Source organism: Solenopsis invicta, chromosome 6 (assembly GCF_016802725.1).
Source record: "Solenopsis invicta isolate M01_SB chromosome 6, UNIL_Sinv_3.0, whole genome shotgun sequence".
NCBI classification, from domain to species: Eukaryota; Metazoa; Arthropoda; class Insecta; order Hymenoptera; family Formicidae; genus Solenopsis; species Solenopsis invicta.
The window spans coordinates 9,595,960-9,622,701 of record NC_052669.1 but is presented as its reverse complement, the minus strand read 5'-3'; the positions used below and the strand labels follow the sequence as shown (position 1 = coordinate 9,622,701).

Here is a 26,742-nt window from a genome sequence, read left to right as displayed (position 1 = left end):
TCAAAAAATATTTAGATTTACCTGTAGTTAGATATCTTAAAACATTGCGTTTAGCGAACTCGTTAATTGCGCGTTTCAATACATATTGAAATACAAGCTTCTTAATACAAGGTACAATATTAATAAGAAATGTGTTTACATTTCGTGAAATTGATCACTAATCGGTCGTCTGTTCAACAAACGAACGAAGAAATAGAAAGGGGGCTCAAAAAGCTGCAAGTTAAATCGTCGAAATACGATTAGTTGTAGCATAATCGCGCTCTCGCATGAAATTCGTCGGGTGTAGGCGTAGTCTTTTTTCGAAAATAGAAAAAACGAATGAATTCTACTCGAATTCTACTCGATACCGATATCGTCAGAGCGTATCGTTCAACCAAGAAAAGCTGTTGCTCCCACTCGGGCGCGACGCGAGACGCGAGACGCGAGTCAAGGGAGGGAGGGAAACAAAGAGAAAGAGAGAGCCGAACGAGAGAGAGAAAGAGTGAGCTCGCATTTCCCGCGTACCCCGCCCGCACGCCCCGCGCTCTTTCACCCTTCCGCGCGGCGGTGGCGGGCCGCGTCTTCCCCGCTAGTCGGCGCGCGGCACGAGAGCGAGTGACGGCGGACACCGTGTAGGGGCAGGCACGAGGGCCGCCGGAGACGGCCGAGCACGGCCGAACGGTCGTTCGAATCGCAGCTCCCGCGTCAGTGCTGAAACCGCGTCCGCGGTTCACGGTTCACGATATCCGGGCCTTGCCGCGGTTGCATTTTTTTGCGCGTCCCGGATCGGGCAGCCGCACGCGGGAGGAAAAAAAGAAGCCGGGGGGTTGACGCTCGCTCTCGGCGCGGCGGGTTGCCGGTGAAGTCGAGTCGCCGCCGGTGAAGGCGTGCGACGATTCTACGCTCGCGACGACGGTCGCTCGGACTCGTCGCCAACGTCACAGCGTGGGAGAGATAGAGATAGAGAGAGAGAGAGAGAGCGACGGGGTGAAGGAGGGGAGAAATAGAGCGGTGTGCGATAAAGGAGGCCATTTTTCGCATCGCGTCGATTCGACGTGTGCTCCTGGACGAGCCTCCCTTTCGACGTCAACGTTAAACCCCGTCGCCGACGTTGCACCCGACGATGGCGCGAGCCGCCCGGGCTTGGATTCTCGTGACGCGGATTTTGGATCGTGGCCGCCGCGCTCGCCGGCATTAGGCGGCGCGTTCCCGCTCGAGCGAGTCTCTCGTTTCGTTGCAATATTATGGACCTTGGCGCGACGCGTTGCCTACGGGAAGTGGTGGCGGTCACCGTGCGATAGATCCGATCGTCCGCGACGCCGGAGAACGTTGGTGCCAGAGAACGGGACGCGGGAGGCGAGGAGGAGGAGGAGGAGCGGAGAATGACACGTGAATGGCGGTACGCCGTCGCGTCGTCGCCACCGCCGTCGTCGTCGTCGTCGTCGTCATCGTTGATCGACAGCGCGCGAGTTTCTCTCTCGTTGTGAGAAAAAGTGGTGTGAAGTTGGCCGCGCGTCGCGAAACGTGCAAAGTCGCGGTGGCAGGAGGAACGGTGAAGAGGAGAGCTCGATTTCAACGGTTCGCGACAAACGGGCGTCGCGAGTGGGTGCGCGACGCGCGCCCGCGTGCGCGCGGGCCCCGTGGCCCCCTTTCCCTTTCCCCCCTCCCTCCTCCCCTCGTCGTCGCGTTCGTCTCTCGTTCTCGAGACAGCCGGGCACACGAGATTGCCGTCGCGTAATTTCTAAACTCTTCCCTCGCGACGGCGATCTCTCGCCGAGCGACGCTCTACGCGGAAGCGTCGAAAAAGGTAAACAGTTAGTCGACCAGGGAGACAGACGGACGCAGCGTCAGTTCAATCTCGGCGCAAGGTCGTACCGGCGGCGTACGGCTCGGCGTGCTGTGTTTACGTCTCGATATCGCGCCGCCCGGCGAAGACGCCCCGCACGGCTGGCGACGGCGCCGGCGGCGACGTCGTTCGATGACCGAAGGAGAAGGAGGCAGCACGCGCGGCAGCACGCGATTTCCGTAACGATTCACCGGGAGTGCGCGTCTCCGAAACGTCCCATCTCGCGCACGTATAACTCGTGAACGCGAGTGATCGACGTGCGAGCGAAGACTACGTCGACGACGGCCCACCGTGGCCCAAGTTCTCTCTCGCGCCGGACGTAAAGCGGAACGTTGTCGTTGTGCGCGAGCGCGGCATCGTCGTCGTGCCGCGGCGATACCGCGCGATCCCCGCGGTGCAGTGATACCATCGGCGGGAGGTGTGTGTCGCGCACCGCGTGTCGTGTCCGTATCGCGAGCGAATAAACGGAAGAGAGAAAAACCAAAGGAGAGAGAGAGCGAGAGAGAGAGAGAGAGAGCGAGCGCGTGAAGGAACGTGACGTGTGAACGAGAGTGACTAATATTCGCTTGGAACTCGCAGGACGAGCCAAGAGAGCGCGGAAGAGAGAAGAGTTGAAGGAGGAAGAAACGGAGTGATACCCGGCGGGCCGTTCAATGTATCCCTGGTACCGCGACAGCGTCGCGGCCGCGGCGGCGGCTGGCCTCGGCGGCCCGGTCGGCGTCGTCGGCTCCGGATTCTGCTCGACCGGGCCCGGCCAGGGTGGCACCACGATTAAGACTGAGAGCGGATATTCCGACTGCATGCTCGCCCTCGACTATGTCCAGAGCAAGGTGAGTGACGCATTTTCGTCTCCTTTCTTTTCTATAAGATTCTGTAAGATCTAATACCGACATTTCCGAAACGTTGACATTCCGCAATTGTGCAGTTCAATGGACTTCAGTTAATGGATTTCAGTTAATATTGTGTCAGTCGCCGCATGAATCGTCATACGCTGTCATCATTTTTTATAATAACGTTTTAAACTCGAGTAACTTTTTTTTTCTCTTTTTTTTTTTTAAATAGAAGGTCGAGCGAAAACTAGATTGCTGTTAGTCCTAAATAATCAGAATACTTTTCTGAATAAAATGTTTCTAATTAAGCAGGAAAAACTTCTAAAACATAGTTTCTTCTTTAATGTCTCTGATTATTTAGAAAAACAAAACTTTCAAGAGAACTGAACAAGTATCTAGTTTTGACTCGTCCTCCTATCTTAAAAAAAGTTATTCAGTTTAAAATGTCATCATAAAAATCATCACAGTGCACACAATTTATTTAGATACATCGTGTAAATCCTTAATGTAAAATATTGACGGTTGAAATGGTGAGAAGAGTGGTTAAAAGATCAGGTTGCGATTTCGTTAAAATGATGCATTCCCGGAACAGAAATGTTCAATTACTAGGCACGGGATAAGCCGACGCATTTCGGAATTTTCCTGGAAATTCCGGAGACCCGGCAACCTTACTTTTTGTACGCTCGTCGTGCTTTGCCCGCTCGAAAATCGCGAAAGCCCGAGCGAGGCCCGGCGTCATTTAGGCCTAAATTTGACGTGTTTAAACGCACAGTCGTTTGCACGCCTTGTTCTGCTCGCCAAATATAAACACAATGTCGTACGACGTCTCTCCACGCGAAACGAGAACTTTATGTAACGCTTAACATGCGCACGTTAAGACATGAAATTTCGTTCCGGAGATCTTAATTATTTCGTGAACGATATACGATTAGCGCTTGGAATCGGAGATACGTGACATGGAAGGTTTCGATTTTGAAATCTTAAGATTCGTCGTTCGCGAATCGGAATTGCGATATTAAAAAAATTGAAGAGTCAAATTCTTTATTGATAGATTTCTTGATGCAATCAATTGTCCATTTCTATTTTAGTAGGAGTTTAGAAACAAACTTAATTGCGAGACATTTCTAAGTACAACGATAATAAATTTTTGCACTCACGAATTAATCTTTTTTTTTTTTAGAATTTGACGACAGATATATTCTATATCGCGATTAGTTCTGATCTAGATTTATAAATGTTTTTCGCGTTAAAAATTGTAAACTTGCAACTAACGCTGGATTCTATTTGTATAATGTCAAATCATTGTTAAGTTTTTTTAGAGACCGAAATGATGAAGCTGTTAAAACTGGTGTTAGTAAAATTTTTTTCGCGAATTCGACATGTCACGATAACAAAAGAATACTTCGCTTTGATATTGTCGTCGGTGTTTTTGATCTCGTTTTCTGACCGGTCCATTACCAATCGTGCGTTCATGAACGACGCGATGTTTCTTGTGACATACGATGAAACAAAATACACCGACACTCTCGCCTTCGGGATGTAAACCAAAATTCTTTTGATCCTAAAAATTTCAAGTGGGTTGTATATCAATTTTCGCGAGTTAAGTTTCTGAGATCTCGCACGTACAACGTTTAAATCACAGCTGCTGCCTCGTACGCTTGATGTTTGGCACAAAAATATACACTGGGAAAAAAAGTTAATATTGACTAAATTTTTCAACTCGATTCAATTTTTTTCAGTTCAAGTGTTAATGTGTTTGACTAAAAATACTTGAACTGAAATTTAGTCAAGGTGACAACTGTTTTTTCTCAGTGTATCGTGTATCAGAACGAATGTATGATAGACAGGACAAATAGTTTGCGCAATTTTTCCTTAACGAGTAGGAAATTGTTTCGATGTGTATTGTTCAAGTTTAAAAGAAATAGTTTTTTTTTTAATGCAATTGCGCGCAAATTTTTATGAATTTTACAGTTTTATTGACTAGTATAAATTAAAAAAACTTAGATATGGTAATATTTAACAAAAATCATGATTTTAAAATAATTGTTTTTATTACAATAACGCAAGTGGTACTGATTGTCTAGTTTGATCAATTGTTTATTACATCATTATTATTCATCTTACGGGTTTTGTCCTCGTAACTAAGTAATGACGTTTGCGCGCTGACACTTCGTGTTCTATTAAATCGTTAGAAAAAAGATAAAAAAAAAAGAATATTGTGCATAACAAAGAATGCAATTAAGGCACCGCTCATGAAATCAATTGATATTTGCGTGATAAATTAGCTTCGTATGACGATACGATTTTAATAATGTTTAGTAACGTTTTTTTTTTGTAATTTTAATAATAATTTAAAGGGATAATTGGTTAATGACGTGATATTTTGCGTATTCGTTTCAAAACGAGATAAATATATTATCCGAATGGTCAATTATCCGATATGATAAATTCCCGTCTTTGATACTGTCATGAAGCATAAAAACCTGGAGCAACTTCTTTCTTTTTTGCGGCCGTTGATTATACTCATAGCCGGTACAATAATAACGTCGTAAGAGATGCTCGTAGATGAAGATTAATACCTGGTTAATCGCACGGTGGCAATGAACTTGATGTTTCAAAGGAGAATTATCGTAATCGCGTTGCACCGGTTACGTTTTCACGTATCATTTGCTTGGAACGAGAGCGAGCATTCACAATTATATGTGCACGCGATATATTAAACTGCAATTTTTTTCAATACTTTTTCAATATTTTCTTATCGTTACAAAATTCATATCAAGTAAATTCATACCGGCAATTTTTTTTTTACTAATTTAATGATTAGTCATTTTTTATAATTTTTAATAATTATAATGACGCAGACGCGTAACACACACATGTGTGTTATTTATGGTTTAATAAATAAAAACGCAGCTCTTATTCGGATGAATTCGAATTTTAATTTTAAACGTTTGATACTTGAGGCTGCAGAACTTTTGTACTATACCGACGGCGAGCGAGGGATTGGCATTTAACCCTTTCGCACCCGTTTTGCCCTGAGGCGGTAATCTTCAGATCCATATCCAGACGTCAAACTAATCGCTATTTGAACAACAACAACATATTGATTTCTGCAAAACAGTTAATAGGACAATTATGAAAAAAATGTGGCATTAGCTCTGCACTGAGAAAACATTTATTGAAAAACTAAAATATTTAGTCCGATACGCATAACTAAATATAGAGTTGGATTAATTAAGTTTTGGTTAAAAAATTTGAATGGTTGACGTGAATGAACCGTGTACCTTTTTCTTGTACAACCTAAATAACTGTGGAATCAATTCAACGTTAAGTCGTATCGGATTAAGTCGATTTTAGTCTTTTTTAACAATTTTTTTTCTCAGTGTGCACTATTAAGAATAATAAATATATAGCGAAACAAATTTTTTCAAATAGAATTAATTTGGGGTTGAAAGGGTTAAGGACAATCAGGTTTATAATCAAAGAAAGTTTAATGGCACAGGATGAGAGTAACTACCGAGTAACTCCGAGGTAACTTCCTGAAAATGGTAGTTTCCGAAGGTTAAATCGAAATAAGTTAAGAAAATTTAACATCAGGCTCGCCCTCCAACTCATTTACTTCGTTTTACACTGATTTGCCTCGTTTCCCTCCTCGTTGCCCTCCCCTCGGATCCAGCTAGCGAGTTACGACCGTAATGAATTATCGCGTTAATCTTTCGATTTGCTTCGTATATTTTCTTGCGAACGCCGTAGATAGCGCGTAAGAAATACCGACGGTCCCGTGCCGCGACTAAATCGACAAGAAGGCAAACCGGCGTGTCAACCTGTGAAAATGATTTGCGCGTAAAAAACGCCGAGCCTGCACTGTCGAGCGATCTAAAAACGACGTGTAAAAACGGCAATAAAGCGTCATTAACGTTAACGATAATTTTTAGATTTTTGAAGGTTTCCCTTCGCGAGGATAATAAATGGCAATTATCGCGATGACGATAATCGAGTGTCATTCTACAATACCGAGGTACAGGGAAGAAAAATTTTGCTTTTCGGATTCTCGCGTTGAAAATGGCGAAGTAGTCTGTACTTGTAACGTTAGGATAAATACAGGCGCGCATTCCTCTGATGGCGATGATATAAACGCATTTTTCTCGGATCCGGAACGTGTAATAACGCTAATGGGGCGGGACGTAATGCACAATCATGTGTGAATGTAGCTTGTTTTTGACAACGCACAGCTCGGCTGGTTGATAGCGAATTACCTTCGGCGCCGCGAGCGATATCATTATGTGCTATACACGATTTTATCGTTCTTCTCAATTGCACCACTCGCGAGCCGTGAAATCGCGGAATAGAGTACTTACGATTCGCAATTACATATTCACGATTGTCATCCTCGTGTAACTTTCGTGCGGATTAACTTCGTTTTACGCAAACAAATGATATATTGGATGAAAAGAATTGAGGAAGTTCTCCCGAAACTTTTCTCCGAATGGAAAGAGTCGTCGGCGAGTTAAATTCGATATAAATTCGGTACAATCACAAAATTCCGCACGACAGCTATTTTATTCTCATTATTAGACATGCAATGATAATCATTTCATAGCTACCTAACGTGGCCGTTGATTATTAACGACGGCAATTAGGTAAAGCGTTGACGACTCGACATCCATTAACATGTGATTAAGATCTAGGTTCGATTATAATTTGTAACAATTAGTCACCTGATGCATGTAAATAGCCTCAATTTTTGCACAGGTGTGATTTACTTGTATTATTCTCCCTGTCTGCTGCTCTTTATTTATCAGTGCAGTTTTCTGTACGTCATCCTCTTTGCTAATATACATTTTTTTTATCGAATTGCATGTTGTGGGATAGCTGATATGATCGAGACGCTAAAGATTGTGTGCACGATGAAAACGTATTCTTGATTATAACTTGTCCTCTTTAATCTTACTTAAACATGTAATAAAAATTGCATAATTTTTCCAAGAGTGATATACAATAAATTTGCCTACGCGCATTTGAGAGAAAACAAATTTCTAAACTTTAATAAATTATATTCGAATAGTACTAATGAAATACATAAATATTTATTCTATAAGAAAAAATGATAATTAAATTTAAGGTTTTTGTACCAAATGAATATATATTTACATTTAGTAATTTTTTCTCTGTGCATAATACAAAAAATATGAAATGCGTAATTATCCGTATATTTTCGAAACCAGCTTCAATAAAGCCCGTTCAATGTTTTGCCTAATTGTTTATATATATATATATATATATATATATATATATATATATATATATATATATATAAAATCATCTTGCTCGTAAAAAATAATATTGCAAGTTTTTATCACGTGTATTTGCCGCAAATTGTAGATTTACGTAAATTATTTAATTGCTATCTTATTAAATCGTAACGCGACCGACGGTTAAAACTCGAATCGTGATGCAGGTGTGCAAATCCGCCGGTAGATAATTTATCGCGTGCCCACGTGATTCGCCATAATCAGAAGGAAACTCTCGAGAGTCCGTTCCGCGATTTAACGAACCACATCGTACGTTGTTACCAATAATTATCGGGCCATCGAGCGGTTTTTTGCCGCGGATCGATTACCACTTGCCGCCACTCGGGTCACCATCCAATCCGACGACTTTCGTTCGGTGGCGTGCGCGGAATAGATTTTCCTGCGCGATGTCGGTCAGTAAATTAATAGCCGGGCAAAATTAATATCGCGCGCGCAAACATATAATTGCCCCGGCAATTAACCTGTTTAATTATGTATATTATATGTCCCGTATGCGCGACTGGCACCTCTTCGCGGGACCTCTTTGTTGTCCGCGTGTCCCACTACATTTTCCCTCAATAATTAATCCCGCATGATGCGCCCGCGCGCGCGCGCGCGCGAATGATCCGCATTCGACGCGAATAGATTACCGGGAAAGCGCGACGACAGCTGATTATAAAAATAATTGCGGCGTATATGCGGGGAGCCCACGGGGCCGTGACTAATTATTTCCCCGTCGGGGTAAATCACCGCCGCGATCTGGAAGTCAATTCGGGTTTCTCACGTGTTTATGATAATACCCTCCATCGATATCTGAACGTTCTCTACGTTCCCTTTTTTGGAATGCATCGATGCGCACATCGCCACCTCCCCCTTTCACTTTGGCTTCAACGCTGCTTCTTTTTTTCTCTGTTTGGAACATTCGAGGCAAGAAAGCCGACAATTTTTATACTTTCGGTGACATGGATTTACGTGTCCTACGCCCTCGCAGCCAAATAAAGTTAATTTATCTTTTCTATACTTTGTCTCGCGTGCTAGTTTATATTATTTTCATATTAAAAAAAAATTTCTCGTACGAGAAAGATTTTTTTAGATATAAATTGTATAACTAAAAATATTTTGTGATACTTTATAATGTAAAGAAATAAAAATCTAGCGACCAACATGACTATCTTACGTAATTATTTTAATGCCTAACAAAATTATTTAGTATCTTGCTAAATTATTTATTAGCCAAACTATTCTTTCCGCGCAAAAATAATTTCTAAATATAAAAAATGCATAATGTAAAGATAATATAAAGAAACAAAACGCATATGAGAAAAAAAACTGCATACGTTTTTCATCTAAAAATTATTTCTACGCGAAAAGAAATGTTTTGCTAATAAATCTAAAAATTTAGCTGGATACAGTTCTAAATAATTTTGTTAGATATTAAAATAATTTATTTATGTAAGATGGTCAAGCTGGCCGTTAGAATGTCAAAATTTTTTTGCCGCATAAGAATACTTGAACTTTCTTTATAATTATTTTGGTGATCCAACAAAATTATTCTCAGATCTGTACCTAGTTAAATTTTTAAATATTTTATCAAAATCGTTCTCAGTAGTGTATTAAAAGGACTAAAATCTCATTAATTAAAGTTTTATTTAGCTAGTAATAAATGATAGACTTCTAAAATTTCTCCTTTCATTATACAGTTGACGAGTCTTCTTATTATTTTACGATTCCATTGGTAGACGTTGAAAGAATGATATTGCGATTATTGTGGAATTTTTACGGTATTTCTTTCAGTATACAAGCTTTCGCTCGAAAACTGCATTGTAATGTTATATGCTTCGATTGGTCATTTAACGGGATTGTCTTATGAATTCGCTAGATATAAAGGATAGGAGAGGAGAGGATTAAAAGGAAAAAAACTGTCGCTTGGTGTGTTCGGCGTTAGTAGCAGCGCGACGGCGGCGGTTTATACTTCTTGTCCGTGTAGAAACGGAGATGGTTCCATAAAGACCGAACGAAAGAGAACTTCATTGGCTCCTCTCAACCATTGGCAAAAACGCTCTGAAAGTGTAACGTGCAACCGATTTCCCCTTCGTCCTGTCTCACCACTTTTCCACGTAGCGACCATAAGTACCCGCGGTCCGTTCTTTGCAGATCGAGTGGAACGGCGACACTGTTTCGCGGGTAATCGTACGTGTTCAAATATGCCGAATCGTCGTAGTCCCTCAGCGACGCGCGTTATTTTAATTAATTCTCGATTCTTCGATCCTTGAGTATTTCAAATGGAGAAAAAGTTTTAGAAAAATTCTAAAGTTTTCGAAGAAAATTAGATTAGATTAATCTTAATTGTTATTTTATCTTTAAGTTGGTAAGTGGGGTGGCACAGCATCGCAGGCAACGAAGAAATGTAGGATTAGAAACTTTATTCTTCTGGTCAAGAAAGATATTTTTATTTATTTTTTTACATTCTCCTCTATCTCTCAAGGGTTTAAGTAATGTAAATTTAAATATACGAATGTGAAAAATATAACAATAATAATAACATTGCTTTGGGGTGTTGTCGGCACACCTCACTTATCACTTACGTAACTTTTGATCACCTGCTTACTTATTAAAACTTGATAATAATATTATTAAATTTATTTATTCGCGATGAAATATTAATTAATTAATTAAATAAATCTTTCGCAATAATAACCCTCGATTGATTCTAAATGTCGACAAATATGATTCGACTTATATTCTACTTCTGTCTTGGTGTATAAAAAAACTCCACATGTTTTCTTTTACATTTAAGTTTACACTTTAAACTATAGTAGCTATATTACTATATAATTGTTCTACTATCTTATACGATAGCTTCTCTATCGCGCCACAATACTGTCTATCTATTCTATAAGCCCGCGAAGCTCGTGCGGCGGTGCATGCCGCGAAAGGAAATAATCAGGATCGCTGACTCGATTCTCATAATTCGGAATGAAATCAACTGGCCGTGTTGATTTTTCCGCTTGGGAAACTCAACGACCGTTATGAGAGGGCTCGTTCAGCTAAGAAAAACATTGTGCTCTCCTGATGAGTCGAAAATGTACGCAAGTGAACTTGGGTGAGTGTGGTAAAAATGTGTTTTACACGCATTAAATTATTAAGTTGGACGGAAATATATCGCAGGGTAAGGTTTTCCTACACACTTCTATGACATCGAGTGAGATGATTGTGATACTGAGATAGCCATAAGCTATCTTGCGAGAGTCGCGCGTCAAAATTGAATGCAATTATCTGTCAAATAGATAGCTATTATTTATTAACGATTCTATAATGACTGTTCGTTCTACGTGGAAAAAAATATTGCAGCGTAAATATAATTTCGATCATTATAGTCGATCATTATTAGTGCTCTCGTTGACTTTTCATATGTTATAGTACTCTTCAAGGTTTCATGAATCATCTTTTTCATAAAAATTTTGATCGTCAAGTGATAACATTATTAACGATATGCGCGTTAGTTTCATAAAAATATTTTGAAATCAACAGACATTTTTATTTCTTTATTCTGTTTTTTATTTGTATAGAGAAAAACGATTCTACTCAAGTATTTAAAAATTTAGCTCTAGACGCAGATCTGAAAATAATGTTATTGAACCCTGAAATTTATTATAATATGTAGGATACTTTTGAACTGATTGTTAGAACGTCAAATCTTTTTGCAGCATTTATTTTTAAGAATCGTATTTATTTTGATGGTTAGATGGTTCAGATTTGTATCTTTAAATTTTTAGATATTTCAGCTAAACTGTTTTTTTTTCTGTATATGTTATTAAGATGAAGCAAAAGATTTCAATCTAAAGTTCTTTAAAAAATCATTAAAAAATGTCTTTCTTCACAGAAAAAAGGAATTTTCTTGTTTTGAGAACATCTTTATTTTCAAAATGATAAATATTGAAATGAAATTATATAGTTAAACAAATATAACTTGTTTACATGAAGAATTTTGTATAATTTTATCAAAAGATATATATTCTTATTATTTAACAATAATTTTCATGAGTTGAGAGGAAAAGATATCAGATAGAAAATAGTAATACTTTCTAATGACAATAACTTAAAGAATCCGAATTTTTTAATACTGTTATTATCAAAATTTAAAGAAGATTAAATTAAATGTTTAAGCAAAATTATTAGTGTTTCGAATAGGTTTTTATTTATACATAAAACAATGATTGTTAAATGGAATATATTAATTTCAATTAGATATTAATGTTTTATACTATTTATTTATTTATTTATTTTTATTTTATTTTATTTTATTTTTTTTTTGAGAGAGAGAGAGAGAAAGAGCAAAAATAATACATCGAAGCCATAATAATTTTCTGTCATTTTTGCTATAACCATTTTGAATTTTATATTTGACAGATATGATAGATTTTTCGCGTCAATCTAATGTAACAAAATTGATTGTCGATATTAAAATGTTTGGAGCGGATATTCGCGAATCTGCCGAGCAGTAGACTCGTTCGTCGTTCACGTCATTCACAAGATTTTCAAGTTGAAGGCGGCTATTGGCTGTCAGGGCTAGACACCCGTAAAAGGTTGCTCCTGGATCCGGGCGGCTTTCCAAACTTGGCGGGCCCAAGGACCCTTTTGCGCGATCCATTACAAAAATGGCTCAGGCGGTGTATGACTCGCGCTTCTCCCTACCACGTAGGTCTATCTAAGTTCAAGGCAAATGACACTTGCTTGAACGAGATTCAGAGCATCGATTCGACATACACGCGTGATACGACAGCATGAATTGGATGAGATAACGAAATTTTTCATGCGTTCGCCGAGATGATCGTGTAGCGGATTCCGATTCACTTTGGTTTTTTTAACGGCACGAATATAACGCCAACTCGATCAAACATCAGATGATACGGAATGCACCCTTCGACATATTTGGTACCGATTTGTTACGGTTAAAGGCCCGAATCAAAGCGACGATAAAGACCGCGACGGGAAAGCTCGCGCGACAGGATAGAGGATGAAAGGGCTCGGTCGCGCCGAAAGAGAGACGCGCTCGAGGTCGCGGCCATTACGGCCGATAAACAGCTCGAAATATCGCCGAAAGAAGAATTCAGTGGTAATGGAGCGGCCAGGCAAAAACGCGGTCGCGCGCAAAGAAAATTAACGGCAAAAGGGAAGAAATGAAACGCGCGCGCACCTATACGTGGCCTATCGAGAAGAAGAAGTCTCGGCCCTCGGCACAAAGAGGCGAAAGAAGGGAAACGAGGAGTGACGGAGGGCGGCTGCGGGAGGAGAAGAAGAACAACAAGAAGGAGAATGCGTCGAGCAATAGCGGCCGGCCGGCCGACGGCCGGAAGGGTGGGAGGGAGGGAAGGAAGAAAAGAAGAGAGGAAGAGAGGTGCGATCGGAGCGTGCGCGTCCAAGTACTGCGGAGGACGTTCGCGATGCATCTTCCTCTCTCTCTCTCTCTCTCTCTTCTTTCTCCGTCCTTGCCCTCTTCTCGCTCGCACGTCCGCCATTCTGTCCCTCTCTGGCCCTCTCTCTCCCTTTCTGTCTCTCTCTCTCTCTCTCTCTCTCTCTCTCTCTCTCTCTCTCTCTCTCGCTCGCTCGTTTGTTCCCTCCCTCTCTTTCTCTCGCTCTCTCGCATCGTAGTGACTTGGTTCTCCAGGTAGTTCGTCCTCCGATTGGCGGGCGTGGACGCAGGTGCGCGTGGGTGGGGGAGGCGTGGTACCCACCTCCTATTGGCTACCGGGTCCTACCCACACCGGAAGTGGGGCGACAGTGGAGGAAAGAGGGTAGAAACGAAAGGGGGCAGAAGCTGAAGGCAGCTCCTCCGCTCGGGCTCGGGCCGAGGGGGCAAAAACAATATCGCATCTCGCGCGCAACGTCACAAAAACCTGCCAGGTGGCATTTCGCCTTACCTTGAGGGTTACTGCCTCTTGCACGCGAACATACACACACACATGCACACATACGTATGCGCGCTACGTACACCTACGTTATACCTGTCTACCCTGCGAAACCCGCGTCGCCGCCATGCTACCGCCAGGTATCGGCAAGGGGATGCGCTCGCAGCACCCCCTCGACTTCTCAGTCAAGAGGATCAAATCCGAATGAAAGTTTTATACTCTTCTCCCGATTATGATTTAATAGGGTAATTCGTCCAAGTATTAAAATTTTAGAGCCCTCGAAAGAACTTACAATAGAGCTAGCTATGTAATCGAGATATTTAATGTACATTTAAAAATGAATAATTTTCTAAAAAATTTTATGATATTAAACAATTTTCATGACAACCAAATTTTTTTATCGTTTTGCTTGGTCTTTTGATTTGTTCAATTTAATACATTCGCAAATAATTGTCGAATGCTAAAAATGCCGAAATTTAAGAGATCTTTTATATTAATATCTGATATATACTCTTCTCTTTTACGTTAATTGTATGAATTTATCGCAAATTATAATTTTTTTTGTTTTATTTTTTGAACTCATTTTTAATAATAATAATCAAATCATTAATGCTGCTTTATGTTTATTACGTGTTGACACAACGGTACTGGGTACTGGCCATTTGTTTTTTTAATTTGTCTTATTGAGATTAATGCCAAGAGAAAATTGCCTCATTTCAGCCATAATTTTTAATTAAATGGATAACCTTTAATGTGATTTAAATTGTTTTAAAGAGCGTTATATATAACAAAAAGCGTCGCTAGAATAAAATTTTTCTTGAAGCAAGTCCAAAAAAAGTTAATGGATGCGTATATAAAAAGAGCGACAGTAAAGCTATCGTTAATACTGTTTTGTAATTATTGATATCGAAATAGAAGAAATCCAAAGAACACCGTATATAACGTGCATATTTATCTTAAAGATATTTATCTTAAAGATCGACAGAAAAGTTTGTCAGTTTAGTGAATGTTAAGCGAGAAGGTGTTGCACAATTAATAAGATTACTAAACTGCGTGCCTTAGTATTTAATTTACTGATTTAATAATATCTGCCTCGAATATTGTAATAAACATTACGTCAAAATTAGAGATACGCAAATATGCAGGCGATGCATAAGTGAGAGTACAAAGTCTATGAACATTTTATGTAACTCTCGTATATATTTCATATATTATATAAATGTTTTATGTAATCTTTCGTTCCTCGTGATTAGGTTTTATCGTTGTAAATTGAAACTGTGATACATACAGTGATCTTGTAATTTTATTATTAATTCACCTGGCTTCATGAAACGCACAAAATTAACATTCATCTGTTCATGCGAGCCAAACGAGTGTAATACCGGGTGTGACGCTTTCGAGGCTTTTTAGTTAGCACATAAATCTTCACGAATAATAACGTAGCCATCCATTAGGACAATTTTTGACGGGTTGGTATAATTTAGATTCAGAAAATAAATGGAAGAAATAAGGGAGGGGAATGTGCAAGGTGGGAGGGCGAATCGAATGTGAATGTTTTAGCAACACGAAAGGAAGCATCGAGATAAAAGCGATAAAGTATACGTCAAATGAACGTGGAGCGCGATCGTGCGCACCGCGCGAATAGATAGAGATTATCACTGGTTAGTTGGAGACGATCGTTTATTGATATCAGCTAGGAGATAAAGATACGTAGAGGAAAAGAATTTCGTTGTCGCTGCGAAATCGTAGCATCGGGAGCAATTATTTGATTTGACAGCGAAATTCGCTTCACTCGAGATTACAAAATCTTGTTGAGAAAACACGTATTTGCTGTTGAAGTGAAGTAGAATCTATCTCTATTACTGGTATTCATTTTTCTGTTGCAAGAAAGTAATTTGCAGATTCCGCAAATAAAATTAAATTCTTTACAAATCTCTCTAAATCTCGTAGAATGGTAAATCACTTGAAAAATTGCATAAGCTTAATAATTTTCACTCTTTTAGAGCGATGTATCATTCTACGAGATTTAAAGAGATCGTTTTATTATGGCATCAATTATTTGCTGTGATGATATAAAGTAAGCTGGCAAATCTTTTTTTTGCGTCTACATTGATTTATATCGAAAAGTATGTATTGTGATAGAAGCATTTCGATTTGATTAAATTCACTCGAAATATTGCGATTTATGAAATGGATTAAATAATGAAACACTTTTTTTCCTGGACCACCGATTGCAAACAATTGAACATATTCGACGCGCGCGCAAAATGCTTTGCTTAATATTTTCGCCAGGTATTATATTCGCCATATATAAATAAAACGAACATATTTTTGATAATTTAATTTCTGTATTTATGCAGCAAAGAAAGTTCGACAGTTTATTGGGCATTGAAGGGTGCACGTTATAAAATAAATTCGGACGTATAAATGAGGGATGGGAGAATCGACTCGAATTTTAGTGGTGCACAAGGTTCTCTTATAGCGATGATCTTTGCCTCAAATAATTAAATAATAGCGCATTACGTCTTTTCTTGGTACTAACTGCGCGTGCGAAAAGTGGAGACGGTGCAAGATCGCGCGCCCGTGCGAAGACCGCGGGTAAAAGCGTTTTAATTTCAGGCCGCTCCGGAAGGTGTAATTTTCGAATTATCAGTATCCATCGCGCGTCCACGGATGGTTTGATAATTGCGGCCTCTATCCGACGCGATGCCGACGGCGTGTAATAGCGAGCGATTTCCGTGATCCCGTCTCTCATGGCCGTTCGTTTCGCAAGAAACGAAAAGACACGCACGCACACCGCGGCGCGGTGCATGTGCACATACGCACGCCCTGTCTATGCGTTTACACGCGGCCGACATATCGTGCGATCCGCGAACGTTTGAACAATGGCGAATAGCGGCCGCGGGAGTCCCCATGAATAAAGATCAGAACGTTTGTACAACGATCGTGCGTGCCGTCTCTCATCGCGAAATCCACCGTGAAACGCGATTACGGACTGTCGCGAATTACTATCGAGCGGCAGAACTTTTCGCACGGCTTGTCCACTAGCTCCTCAAAGTGGCGTGCTAACACATGAGGAAAGTGGATATAAATTCCGACTTGGAAATCAGGCGTCAGAAATGTCGGAATCATCATCATTTCTGACATTTCCCTTCGATCGCAACGGTTAGGGAAACCTGCTGTTTTCGTCACATTGCATTCTTCTAAAGATTTAATAAATTTTCATTTCGATGACGAACGCGAAATCTCTCTGCTAGGCAAAAAAAGAAGGACGAAAAAGAATGTCTCCACGTTTTCGCGACGGTATTCGCTTTACGTTCCATTCGCTCGAGCGTGCGACAGAAAGTAACAAGCTCCACCGGTCGATTCGGGTCGATTCGGCGAGGGTATAATTCCGAGCGCGGCTAGGTATAAATTAATCAGACAATTAATCGTGTAATGGCTTTAATTGGACCCTGTTAAGTGTCAGCGGTGTCCGCCGCCCGGGCGCAATCTTCGCCGTAGCATCTGCCTTATCTACATGCATACTTCGCCGTGTACGGTCCAGGTAGAAGTCGACTGGCGGCCACGTGTACTGAAACGCGGATCGGAGACCCCCGAACGGTTGTTGAGATTATAGATAAGTGTGTGAGATTCAGTGAGATATCCGATATCGCTTAATAAGCATGGCATGCAGAGCATGTAAACGGCAGATGCGTCCTCTTTACTCGCCGACGCCGCGCGACGCGACAAAACGATATTTGCTTCCTGCTTAGGATACTTGCTTCTCTTATTAGGCTATGTTCAGAAACGTTACTCGAGTATCTACTCTCGTGTATCATTTTATCCTTGTTTTGTATCTTTATCATTGAATGTTAAATAAAAATCTAATGATACATGGGAGCTTGGCTAATGTTCACGAACACCTAAATATTTTAATAAGAAATTTACTTAATTTAATCAATTATATAAATATAAAAATGGAGAGATAATGATGTTATCTTGAATACTTGTAACAGTTCTAACATGCAGAGAGAGAGGGAGGGGGATAATAGTATAAAGTGACAACATTTTTACAGAAACTATTTTTAGAAATAAATCTTGTGCACATAAGAGATTAGAGCATACAAACGCAAGTGGCAACTGAAATCTATTGCAGAATTTTTCTTCTATTTGACAATTGAGTTTCGCAGTATTTGCGTATACTGTGAAATTTTTTCGGAGATAATTTTATATCAATCATGCATTTCCCTCGTCGAACGATTTCCGAGTTTCCACGTGCGCGAGTCAAGCGACTTATTCAGGTGGAATTTCGTTCAGGATGTAATTACAGAGCGCGGATATAATTCCTTCTGATCGTGATTGCGTTTCGATCGTAACTTTCTTGGCTCGTAATCACCGTAACTCGCGCCAAAAAGTTTACATTCTATGCGGCTGATTAGCATTAATGGTTATGCGATGGAAACGAAAGTTAAAAGGAGAGACAAAGAGATGTGACCGCTTCTCTGTTTAGTTCGGATAGAAAATCGTCAGAAACGTTGTTACTTCATTCTCGTTTCGCGTATTATGAAAACATGTAATCACGAACTGGTACTTTAAGGACATTCAAGCTTATTCAATCGTTCCAAACTTGAACGATTCAAAGCTATCTTTGATTGAAGCAAACCGCATCTGTTCTACTATGTAAATAAATGGATGCTGTAATTGTTCATTTAGCTAATTAAACTTGAATTTGTTTTATTCAGAAGAATAGCTATATCATAATATTAACATTTGCTGTATATTATTTACGTGCGTCTGGATTTTTTTTACCAAACTTTACTTTTCGCAAAAATAACATAGAATAAACAGTGGCAAAGTTTTTGGTACTTTACGGTTTCTTGTTCAGTTAGACATTACTCTTCAATGGATGCTGTAATTTTTTTTACGATCAAACGTGAATTTAATTCGGGAGGAACTAAATACATTATAGTTTTTGCATTTATTATATTATTTACGCGTTTGCAATTTTTTTTCTTTTTTTTTTTTCTTTGCCAAAGTAGAGAAAGTATGACGAGAGTTTTTGGTACTTTGACGGTTTTCTGGTTAGTATGGTGTTCTGTGAGATTTTCTTTATTAAAATGACGACAGCATTTTTAATAGAAATATTTCCTGCTCAATTCGAAATACAGTGCTGTTCATTAATCGAGAATCTTCGGGTATAAAAATTGCAGTAGTCGTAGCCAATCAGACGCTGCCATCGGCCTAGTGAGTCGCCTAATTGGCCGCTCCTACACTGGCTGCACTCAAAAAGGGACTTGATTAATGAACAGCAGTGTACGCGCGTGTTTCTTTGAATCCCGCGTGGATTTAATTCACAGGGCGCCTTTCACAGCGCGGAAGATATCTCTGTACCATCCAAGCTTCTCTGGGAAAACGTCAAAACGGTTCTCTGTTTCGTCGTAGCGTGGCGCTAGCAGGCACTCCAATACAAAAGCATGTCTATAGCTAGTGCTACGATCGGAGAACACGTGCAAAGCCGCGCGTTCACGTATGAGATCATTAGGTTGAAGAGGTATGCATTGGTTCAGAAGCAATCCTCTTTCGCGCGCTACTCGTGTTTCCCGTGGCGTTTGATATTAGTCAGCGTTTTAATATATTACCAGCATTTTAATATATCATTGTATTTTGATATATTACCGGTACTTAAACAATTTTTATTACCTCTATACGAAATGAGCGTCCAGCTACCCGGAAGAAAATTCGTCGTTGCCCACAGCTTTAACATGCAATACAAACAATAGCAGTTCCTAATGAAAGTGAACCGTATATCGTAATTTACGTTGGAGATGCGCGGGATAACTTTTCGCTTGCTCGCTCGGAACGACGAGTGAAATGCTGGAAAAACGGGCGTGGGCGCGTAAAAAGTGCAAAACGAGGGACTCGAGAGAAATAAATGCATTAAAAAAAAACGCATTAAAAAGTATCACGATCGATACGCGGGTTTTTTCCGGGAAGAAAGCGAGCGAGAGAGGAAGAGCGAGCGAGCGAGCGGGAGAGAGAGAGTGAGTGAGTGAGTGAGAGGGGAAAAAAGCACGAGCGGAAGGTTGTTTCGTTGTAATCTGAAAATTGATACACACCACAGCGACGACGCTCGTCACGCTGACTTTTTCCAGCTAGAACGCGAGGCGTTTCTGCCTCGTCGAGGTTGCATTAGTTTCACGCTGGAATAGGTCGCCTCGGTTGCATTTTTTACATGCGACTGCTCGTCCTTCCTCGCGCCAAAGGTCGGATTAGTGTCGTTGCACGCGCGCACCGAGACACTTCTTGGCACACTTTGTCCCCCGCCTTTTGTTTTGTATTACCCAGCCCTTATTTTAAATTCTCTTTTTTTCTTACCGTGTCGATGCAACTATGCGGAAAATCGATCGCCGATAGCTCGCGCTACCGCTGCGCGATGTTAATTTTAGAGCGCATAAGCGAGAGCCGCGCGCACGTTACAGCGTACATACGTGCACACGTTCTTCCTTCTTTTTTTTTTATTAAAGCCGCTAATGGCGACGGGCATTTCGACGTGCACGGCGAGATTATTTAATCTCTACCTTACCCTACTCGGAAAAATTAAAAGCTTAGACGGATCATCTTTGTAAATGTCAATTACGTCACGTTGAGGGAAGATGCGACCAGTGTTGTAAATTTAACAGATCTGATATCTCATAATTTTTGCTGTAAAATGTTACATTATAGCGACGCGATTAAGTCGAACATTAGAGATATCCATTTTTCAGAATACTGATAGCTTTGAGTTTTTTTTGTGTTACTTAAATGATTGAAGATTTTACTGTTGCTTTTTTTGTTTATCGGAAACGTTTTTTTTTTTTTTTAAATCTGAGTATAAAAAAACAAATAATTTTCTATTTTTCCGAGAGACGAGTGAAGATAATTTAATTAAAATTATTATCTTCGCCGCTCGACGGAAATGTAACAAATGTTTTAAGGACGAACGTTTAATAGAAAGTCGCGCACTTTGTCCGTTGCACTGGCGTTGCGCCATCGGCGATTGATAGACGAAACAACGGCGGATTCAATTAGCAATCGCGGGGAATTCTCGGAGAGAGAGGCGCGGATGATTAAAGGTCAAGTTTCCAGGAAACCAGTTTGGATTGTGTCTGTTCGAGGCGCGGACTCTCAATGCGCACTTAATGATGCAGGGGATTTTTCGGATGCAGTAATCTTTATTTTTGGGCGTCGTGTTACCACATCCGTGATGTGCCAGATTTACCTCACATAAACAATAATTAAATGCACCACCTTGCTTTCTCATCTTTGAATATTCTCGCACTTGATTTTTTTTTGATCGTCGATCTATAGTAATTTATACGCTAATGATATCAGCAGCGAGATTCTACAACTTTTTCGGCAGTATCGTTATCATTACGCAGTTTTTTTTTTGTACTATTTCAGCAATTTTTTAAATGGCTCGATATAATTTTTTTCAGATCTGTATTTCAACAAAATTGTTCTTTCCGTGTGCACAACGATACCGATACTGTCGTTTTGAGTTCAGAATTCCACTGCGGAGGGAATAATCGTTAACTCAAATCGTCATACTTCGCTAAAAATCTAAGAGGAAATATTGACATTGTTAAATGTAAAGAAAGTACATTCAAAGTCTCATTTGAGCTGACGTAGCTGACTTTCTTAAACGCTCGTGCACTAATTAGCTTAATAATACCGAATAAGTAGACAGCCGTTTCTCGTCACATCATTTACAATTGCAAGTTAAGTCAATGAATCGTAGCTTGAGAATAGCTCGCGTATTAATTCTGACGTCGCGAAGTGACCGGTCGCGCTGCTGCTGCTGCTGCTGAGCAAATGAATTTTCGGCGGACCGGGTCCAGTCCGATGAAGAGGAGGATGCGGGCCGGTCCGCGCGCACGAGACAGTGAGCGGCATTGTTCCGGATGGCGTGACGGCCGAAGAGTAGGGTTCTTTCTTCGGGACGCACGTCACTGAAGAAACGCGGGACGACGAGACGTCTTGCATCGCGCTGCACGTCCGGACGATGTGTGCCTCTCTAGCGTAGCCCGGGGAGAGGAGGGCATCTTCAGAAGTTACGACTCCATTAAGAAAAGAGGGGAGGGGGCCCGCCGATTTTTTCGAGTTCATTTCGGGCCGCATAAAACAAGCTGTTTAAAATGCACGGGCGTAGGAATGAAACGCGACCCGCGCCGCGGTCGCGAACGAACTTCGGCGATTCGAGGAAGTAATGCTGGAGCCGCTCTGGAGGCAACACAGAGCTATCAATGCATCATGTTCCATTATCGCAGTTGGCCTCGTTGTATCGTAAAATTAATCATAAAAAATTACAATTTTTTGCTAATTGAATATGATCTATATAAATATCAATAATTTTTGAACATCGGTTAAGTAAAATCGTATATCTAATTATGTCTCTGATCTAATTATTAATGCGATTATTGATTGGTACGTTATTCGACGTAAGCCAGAGAATGAAAAGTAATGATGTTGCTGAATTTTATGTGAATCATATTATTTGAAGCTAATTAGAAAATAAAAAATAATATTGATAAATTTTAAATGACAGATTTCGAGTTGGGTACTGTTAGCGTGATAATACTCTCACTATGCTTCTTTAGTTCACAAGTTGACACATGTACTGAGTTAATCGTTAGAAACGTCCGGAATTGCAATCCAACGCCCTGTCATTTCAATGATTAGCACTCCGCGCGATCTTTCGCAGACCTTTCTCCGACCTCTTTTGATTATTCGGTTAAGTGCTCGTTACTCAATGTTTATTCGACGTTTACGATGTTAGAAAATAGTAAACGTCGGGTGACGGTACGAAGTCGCGGGAATGCAACGCGGGCGAGGGTAAGCGACGCCGTTGTCGATGACGTTAACTCGTGCTCGACCTTTCAGCGACGACCCACGTGCACTTGCCGAGAGAGGAATCTTTCGTGTTCGAAAAGAAGTAAAATAAGAACGTTAGCTTGATCACTAACGATGACTAAAAGATCGAGGAAAACTCGTTGCCTCTCAGCAACTGTGACGAAGAAATAAAATTAGCAATGGAGCGCTCGAAGCGAATATTAGACCTCGATCTTTAGATGTGTTGTGGTTTAATGAATATCAATACCGTCGTGTAAGAAAATATCAGAAATGTCAGATCTCGAGTCACGTAGGAAAAATGACAATGAAGAGAAACGCGTTCCTGTTAGATTGATGAGGAAAGGGCTAGATAGCCATTACTAAACTACTTTAGTCCGACGAGCAGCCCCATCGCGAGAATGGAACGACGCGAATGGTGAAGATACGAGAAAGACGAAAAGAGTGAGAAAGAGAGAGAGTCGGGGGCGGAGTGGTTCGCCTCCTATTTACAGGACATCCGCGCCACTGGGCACCGAGACAGTTATGACTCCTCGCCCTTCGCGGACCCCGCCGCCCGGTTGTTTTGCCCGCGCGGCCCTCTCGTTGCTTTTGTTCCGCTTTTGCCCGTCGCGTTGTTCTTGTGTTCAGAGTCCCGTCGTCCCCTCTTCCACCGCGAGATCGTTCTTCGGCGTTCTTCTTCCACGGGCTTCTTCCTTCTTCCTTCTCGGTCACCGACAGCGGGCTTTGATACCAACAGCGCCCCTGATCTCCTGCCCCTGTTTCCACACTGTGTGCGCGTGCTCCTCTTTTCTTCCAGATCCATGTCTCCCTCACCCTTTCTCTCTCTCTGTCCCTTTCTGCCTTCTCTCTTCCTGCCCTTCCTCCGCCCTCTCCCCCGTCCCACCAGTCCTTCCCGCATCCTCGCTCGTACACTTCGCCCGGTAGTCGCCTTCTTCTGGTTTCTTTTTCCCCGCGTCGAGCTTGTCTTTTTGCCGGCGCGGAGGCAAGTCCGGGGCTGCTCGAGAACGGGGAGAATGGAAGGACGGGGACGAGGATGAGAGAGGATGAGGCGGAGGCGCTCTCTCGCTTGAAAGGAGCCGACGTTACGTACGGTAGCCGGCCAGACTGTACCCAATTATTCCGGCGTGCTATACTAATGCCATGGACCCCCTCGACTAACCACCCCTTTCTTTCTCTCCTGTCCTCATAATGCGATAGGGCCCCCGACTTCGCCGACCAGCGATGCCGACGGCGATTTCTTCGAGCGACGAAAGCTTCCCGATCTTCAACCTTGTGTCCACGATGGCGTGAAATCACTTAGATCAAATTATCCTGAATCATAAGATGACACGTATATACGTGACATCACCTTAAAGTTTTCTTTGTCGCGTATATGACAATCTGATTTTCTGAACAAAATTTAAATTTCACTTTCCAAAATTACTGTATAAACGTAATTCATATTTACAGTTTATTTATATTCACAGGTAATGAATAATGAATCACGCCACAATTAATTTTACTGATTACGTTAGCAATTAGATCGTATTATTTCGAACTTGCCGAATTTATTATCGGTGCAAACGTAATAGGCAGCTTCGGCTAACACTTGTGAAACACTGCATTCTTTGATTAACTTTATTTACGCATTCCCAATCGATTGCGCCAATAATGTATGCAAGCTGTAAATTATACATACGTTTTCCTATTTTAAATATGTTTCGTTAATAAATCTGCATTTCTCGGTAGATGCGATGCTCGATTGTTTTCAAGATCTTTTCCAAGAAAGACCTCACGCACAGTTAAGAAAAAAATATTGAATGACCATAATAAAATGTGTAGAGTCACGCGTGAACCATTCGTGAATCACTCGTGTCGAGAGGCCAGACAATTATCAACACGAAGGTCAGAACGGACGCGCGATAACGCGGACTGTTTCGAATCGCTGATTCAGTCGCTGACCCCAGTATTCCGACTGAGGTAGGAAGCGCGGATCCAAGATCCTTTCTTCTCGCGCATTGACGTCCTCGATGTCCTCGATGCATAAATGAAAAAGCGTACGTTGATATAAATTCGCCACGTCGGATAACGTATCGAGGAGATATTTGCACGAAAACACTGGCAATACACATGAGCCTCTTTACGATGCAAAAAATGCTACGAGCGATCGTGCAGTGACATAAAAATAGTGTTTTACGGCGAAATTAAGTCATCGCGAATGTAAACAATGAGCGAAATTTATTGACGCGCGGCGATTATAAGAAGCGGAGTATGAAACATAAATTGCACACTATCGAGGTGTATATAAGAAATTTAAACTAATTATATTCGCGACGAACGTATTTTGATTCGCTGCGAGAAACTTGGCCGCAGAAAGCTCGCGCGATCTTTTCCCACTCCCCAGAGCTCGCTCCTTTTCCCTCGCGGGACGGGACGATGACATTAAGGATTGTATTAATCAGGGACTGTCAGAGCGTGATTCTTCTCCGCGACTCGCGGAAGGTGGGTGCTCCGAGGGATGGCAGCTCCGTAGTTCCGAGGAAGAAGAATGACAGAGCGAGGAGGAAGCGCGACCGGAGCTCTGGCAAGCTGTGAGAGAGACACGAGTTCCTGGAGCCACGGCTCGCTAGGGCGGATCTGCCGATGACGTCGAGAAATGACACAAAAAAATAACAGCCAGACTATCTGGCACCGAGGGAGTTATACTTCTCCTTTGTCGCGCGTGTCTAGTGTAGCCGCTAATCGCGAAAATACTCCGAATTATACGTCACACTACTGTACTCTCTAAATGTGAATCAGTGGATAATCACTGATTACCAATGGCACACTCGAGACTGATCAATCAGCGATTATCTTAATTTAAAAATCAATGGCAAGTTATTGGTAATTATTGAAAAGTTTGAAATGAAATGAAATACACTCATAAATATTAATAAATATTAATAAATACACAATAGTCATCAATAAATATACAATAAATTCATTGATTTTTTCAGTTCAGATAATTGTTGATTGTCAGTGGCGTGCTTGAGACCGTTGATTAAAATTAATTATTGATAATCAGTGATTATCCACTGATTCAGATTTAGAGAGTAACAACATTTCGAGCGGATGGCTACTTTCATACGCAATAACGGAATGCGGTCGTAATGAAAATATGCGTGGTTACATGTTTATGAGAAACGCACGTATTTTCATACGCGGCGCGGAAAGAAGTTTTAATTACAACGCGGCCATCAATGCCGCCGCTACTGCCGCTGGTCGCAAAAATGTGGCGCATCGAACAGTAAACAACGACTCGCCGTTCTCGAGAAGAGCGCATCGGCTACCTAAGCTCCGGTTAATGCTCTTATTTGAAACGCTTCTGGTCAGAGGCGGTTATAATAGTGGCGTGGCCCTTAAATGGCCCCGTGTTCAACAGCCCTCAAGTATTTCCAATATCCTGCAGGGGAGTGAGATTGGCGTCTCCTCGTCTTCTTTCCTCGTTCCGCTCTCTCGCCGTTCCTATTCTTCCTTTCACCTTCTCTTCCTCCTCATTCGCCTCATCCTCCTCTCTTCTGTCTTTCCCTTTTCATCTATCTATCCGTCTATCCATGTCGCTCCCGGCTCTTCTTCGCGGTTGCCTCTTCCCAGAGTTCATTCATGCCTCCTGGTGGCGAGGACCTCATTACCCACGGTGAATGGATCCTTCCCGTTCTCCCCATGCCGACGGTTCGCGCCGCTGCTTGAAGTTTCTCGTTGCTTGACGCTTCTCGATACTTCATCCTTTCTTATTCTTTTACTTCGATCACCTGCTCCCCTTTTTTTTAAATTTTTTTTCAAGTCCTTTCACGAGACACGCTTCGGAGGGAGCTAAAAAGCCGCTGCTCGAAAGTAATGTTTTATGATCAAACATACGCACGACTGTGTCGCGCGCATGTATAATCAAGCTTTCTGAAATTAAATGCTTTTAATCGGTGAATTATAGATTTCGTTCCGTCATATATTTGCAACTCGGAAAATTAACTCGGCGGAAAGCGGATTACGAAATTAAACAG

At 41.4% G+C, this 26,742-nt stretch overlaps 1 protein-coding gene across 1 annotated transcript in view; it reads left to right on the top strand.

Moving 5' to 3' along the window:
• Window positions 1-680: 680 nt before the first annotated feature.
• LOC105196874 (zinc finger protein rotund) overlaps window positions 681-26,742 on the top strand; it is a 160,103-nt gene continuing 134,041 nt past the window's right edge. The window contains exon 1 of the mRNA XM_039451057.1: window positions 681-2,655. Within this exon, the coding sequence (XP_039306991.1) occupies window positions 2,479-2,655 (177 nt within the window). The 5' untranslated portion in view covers window positions 681-2,478. The remainder of the gene's footprint in view (window positions 2,656-26,742) is intronic.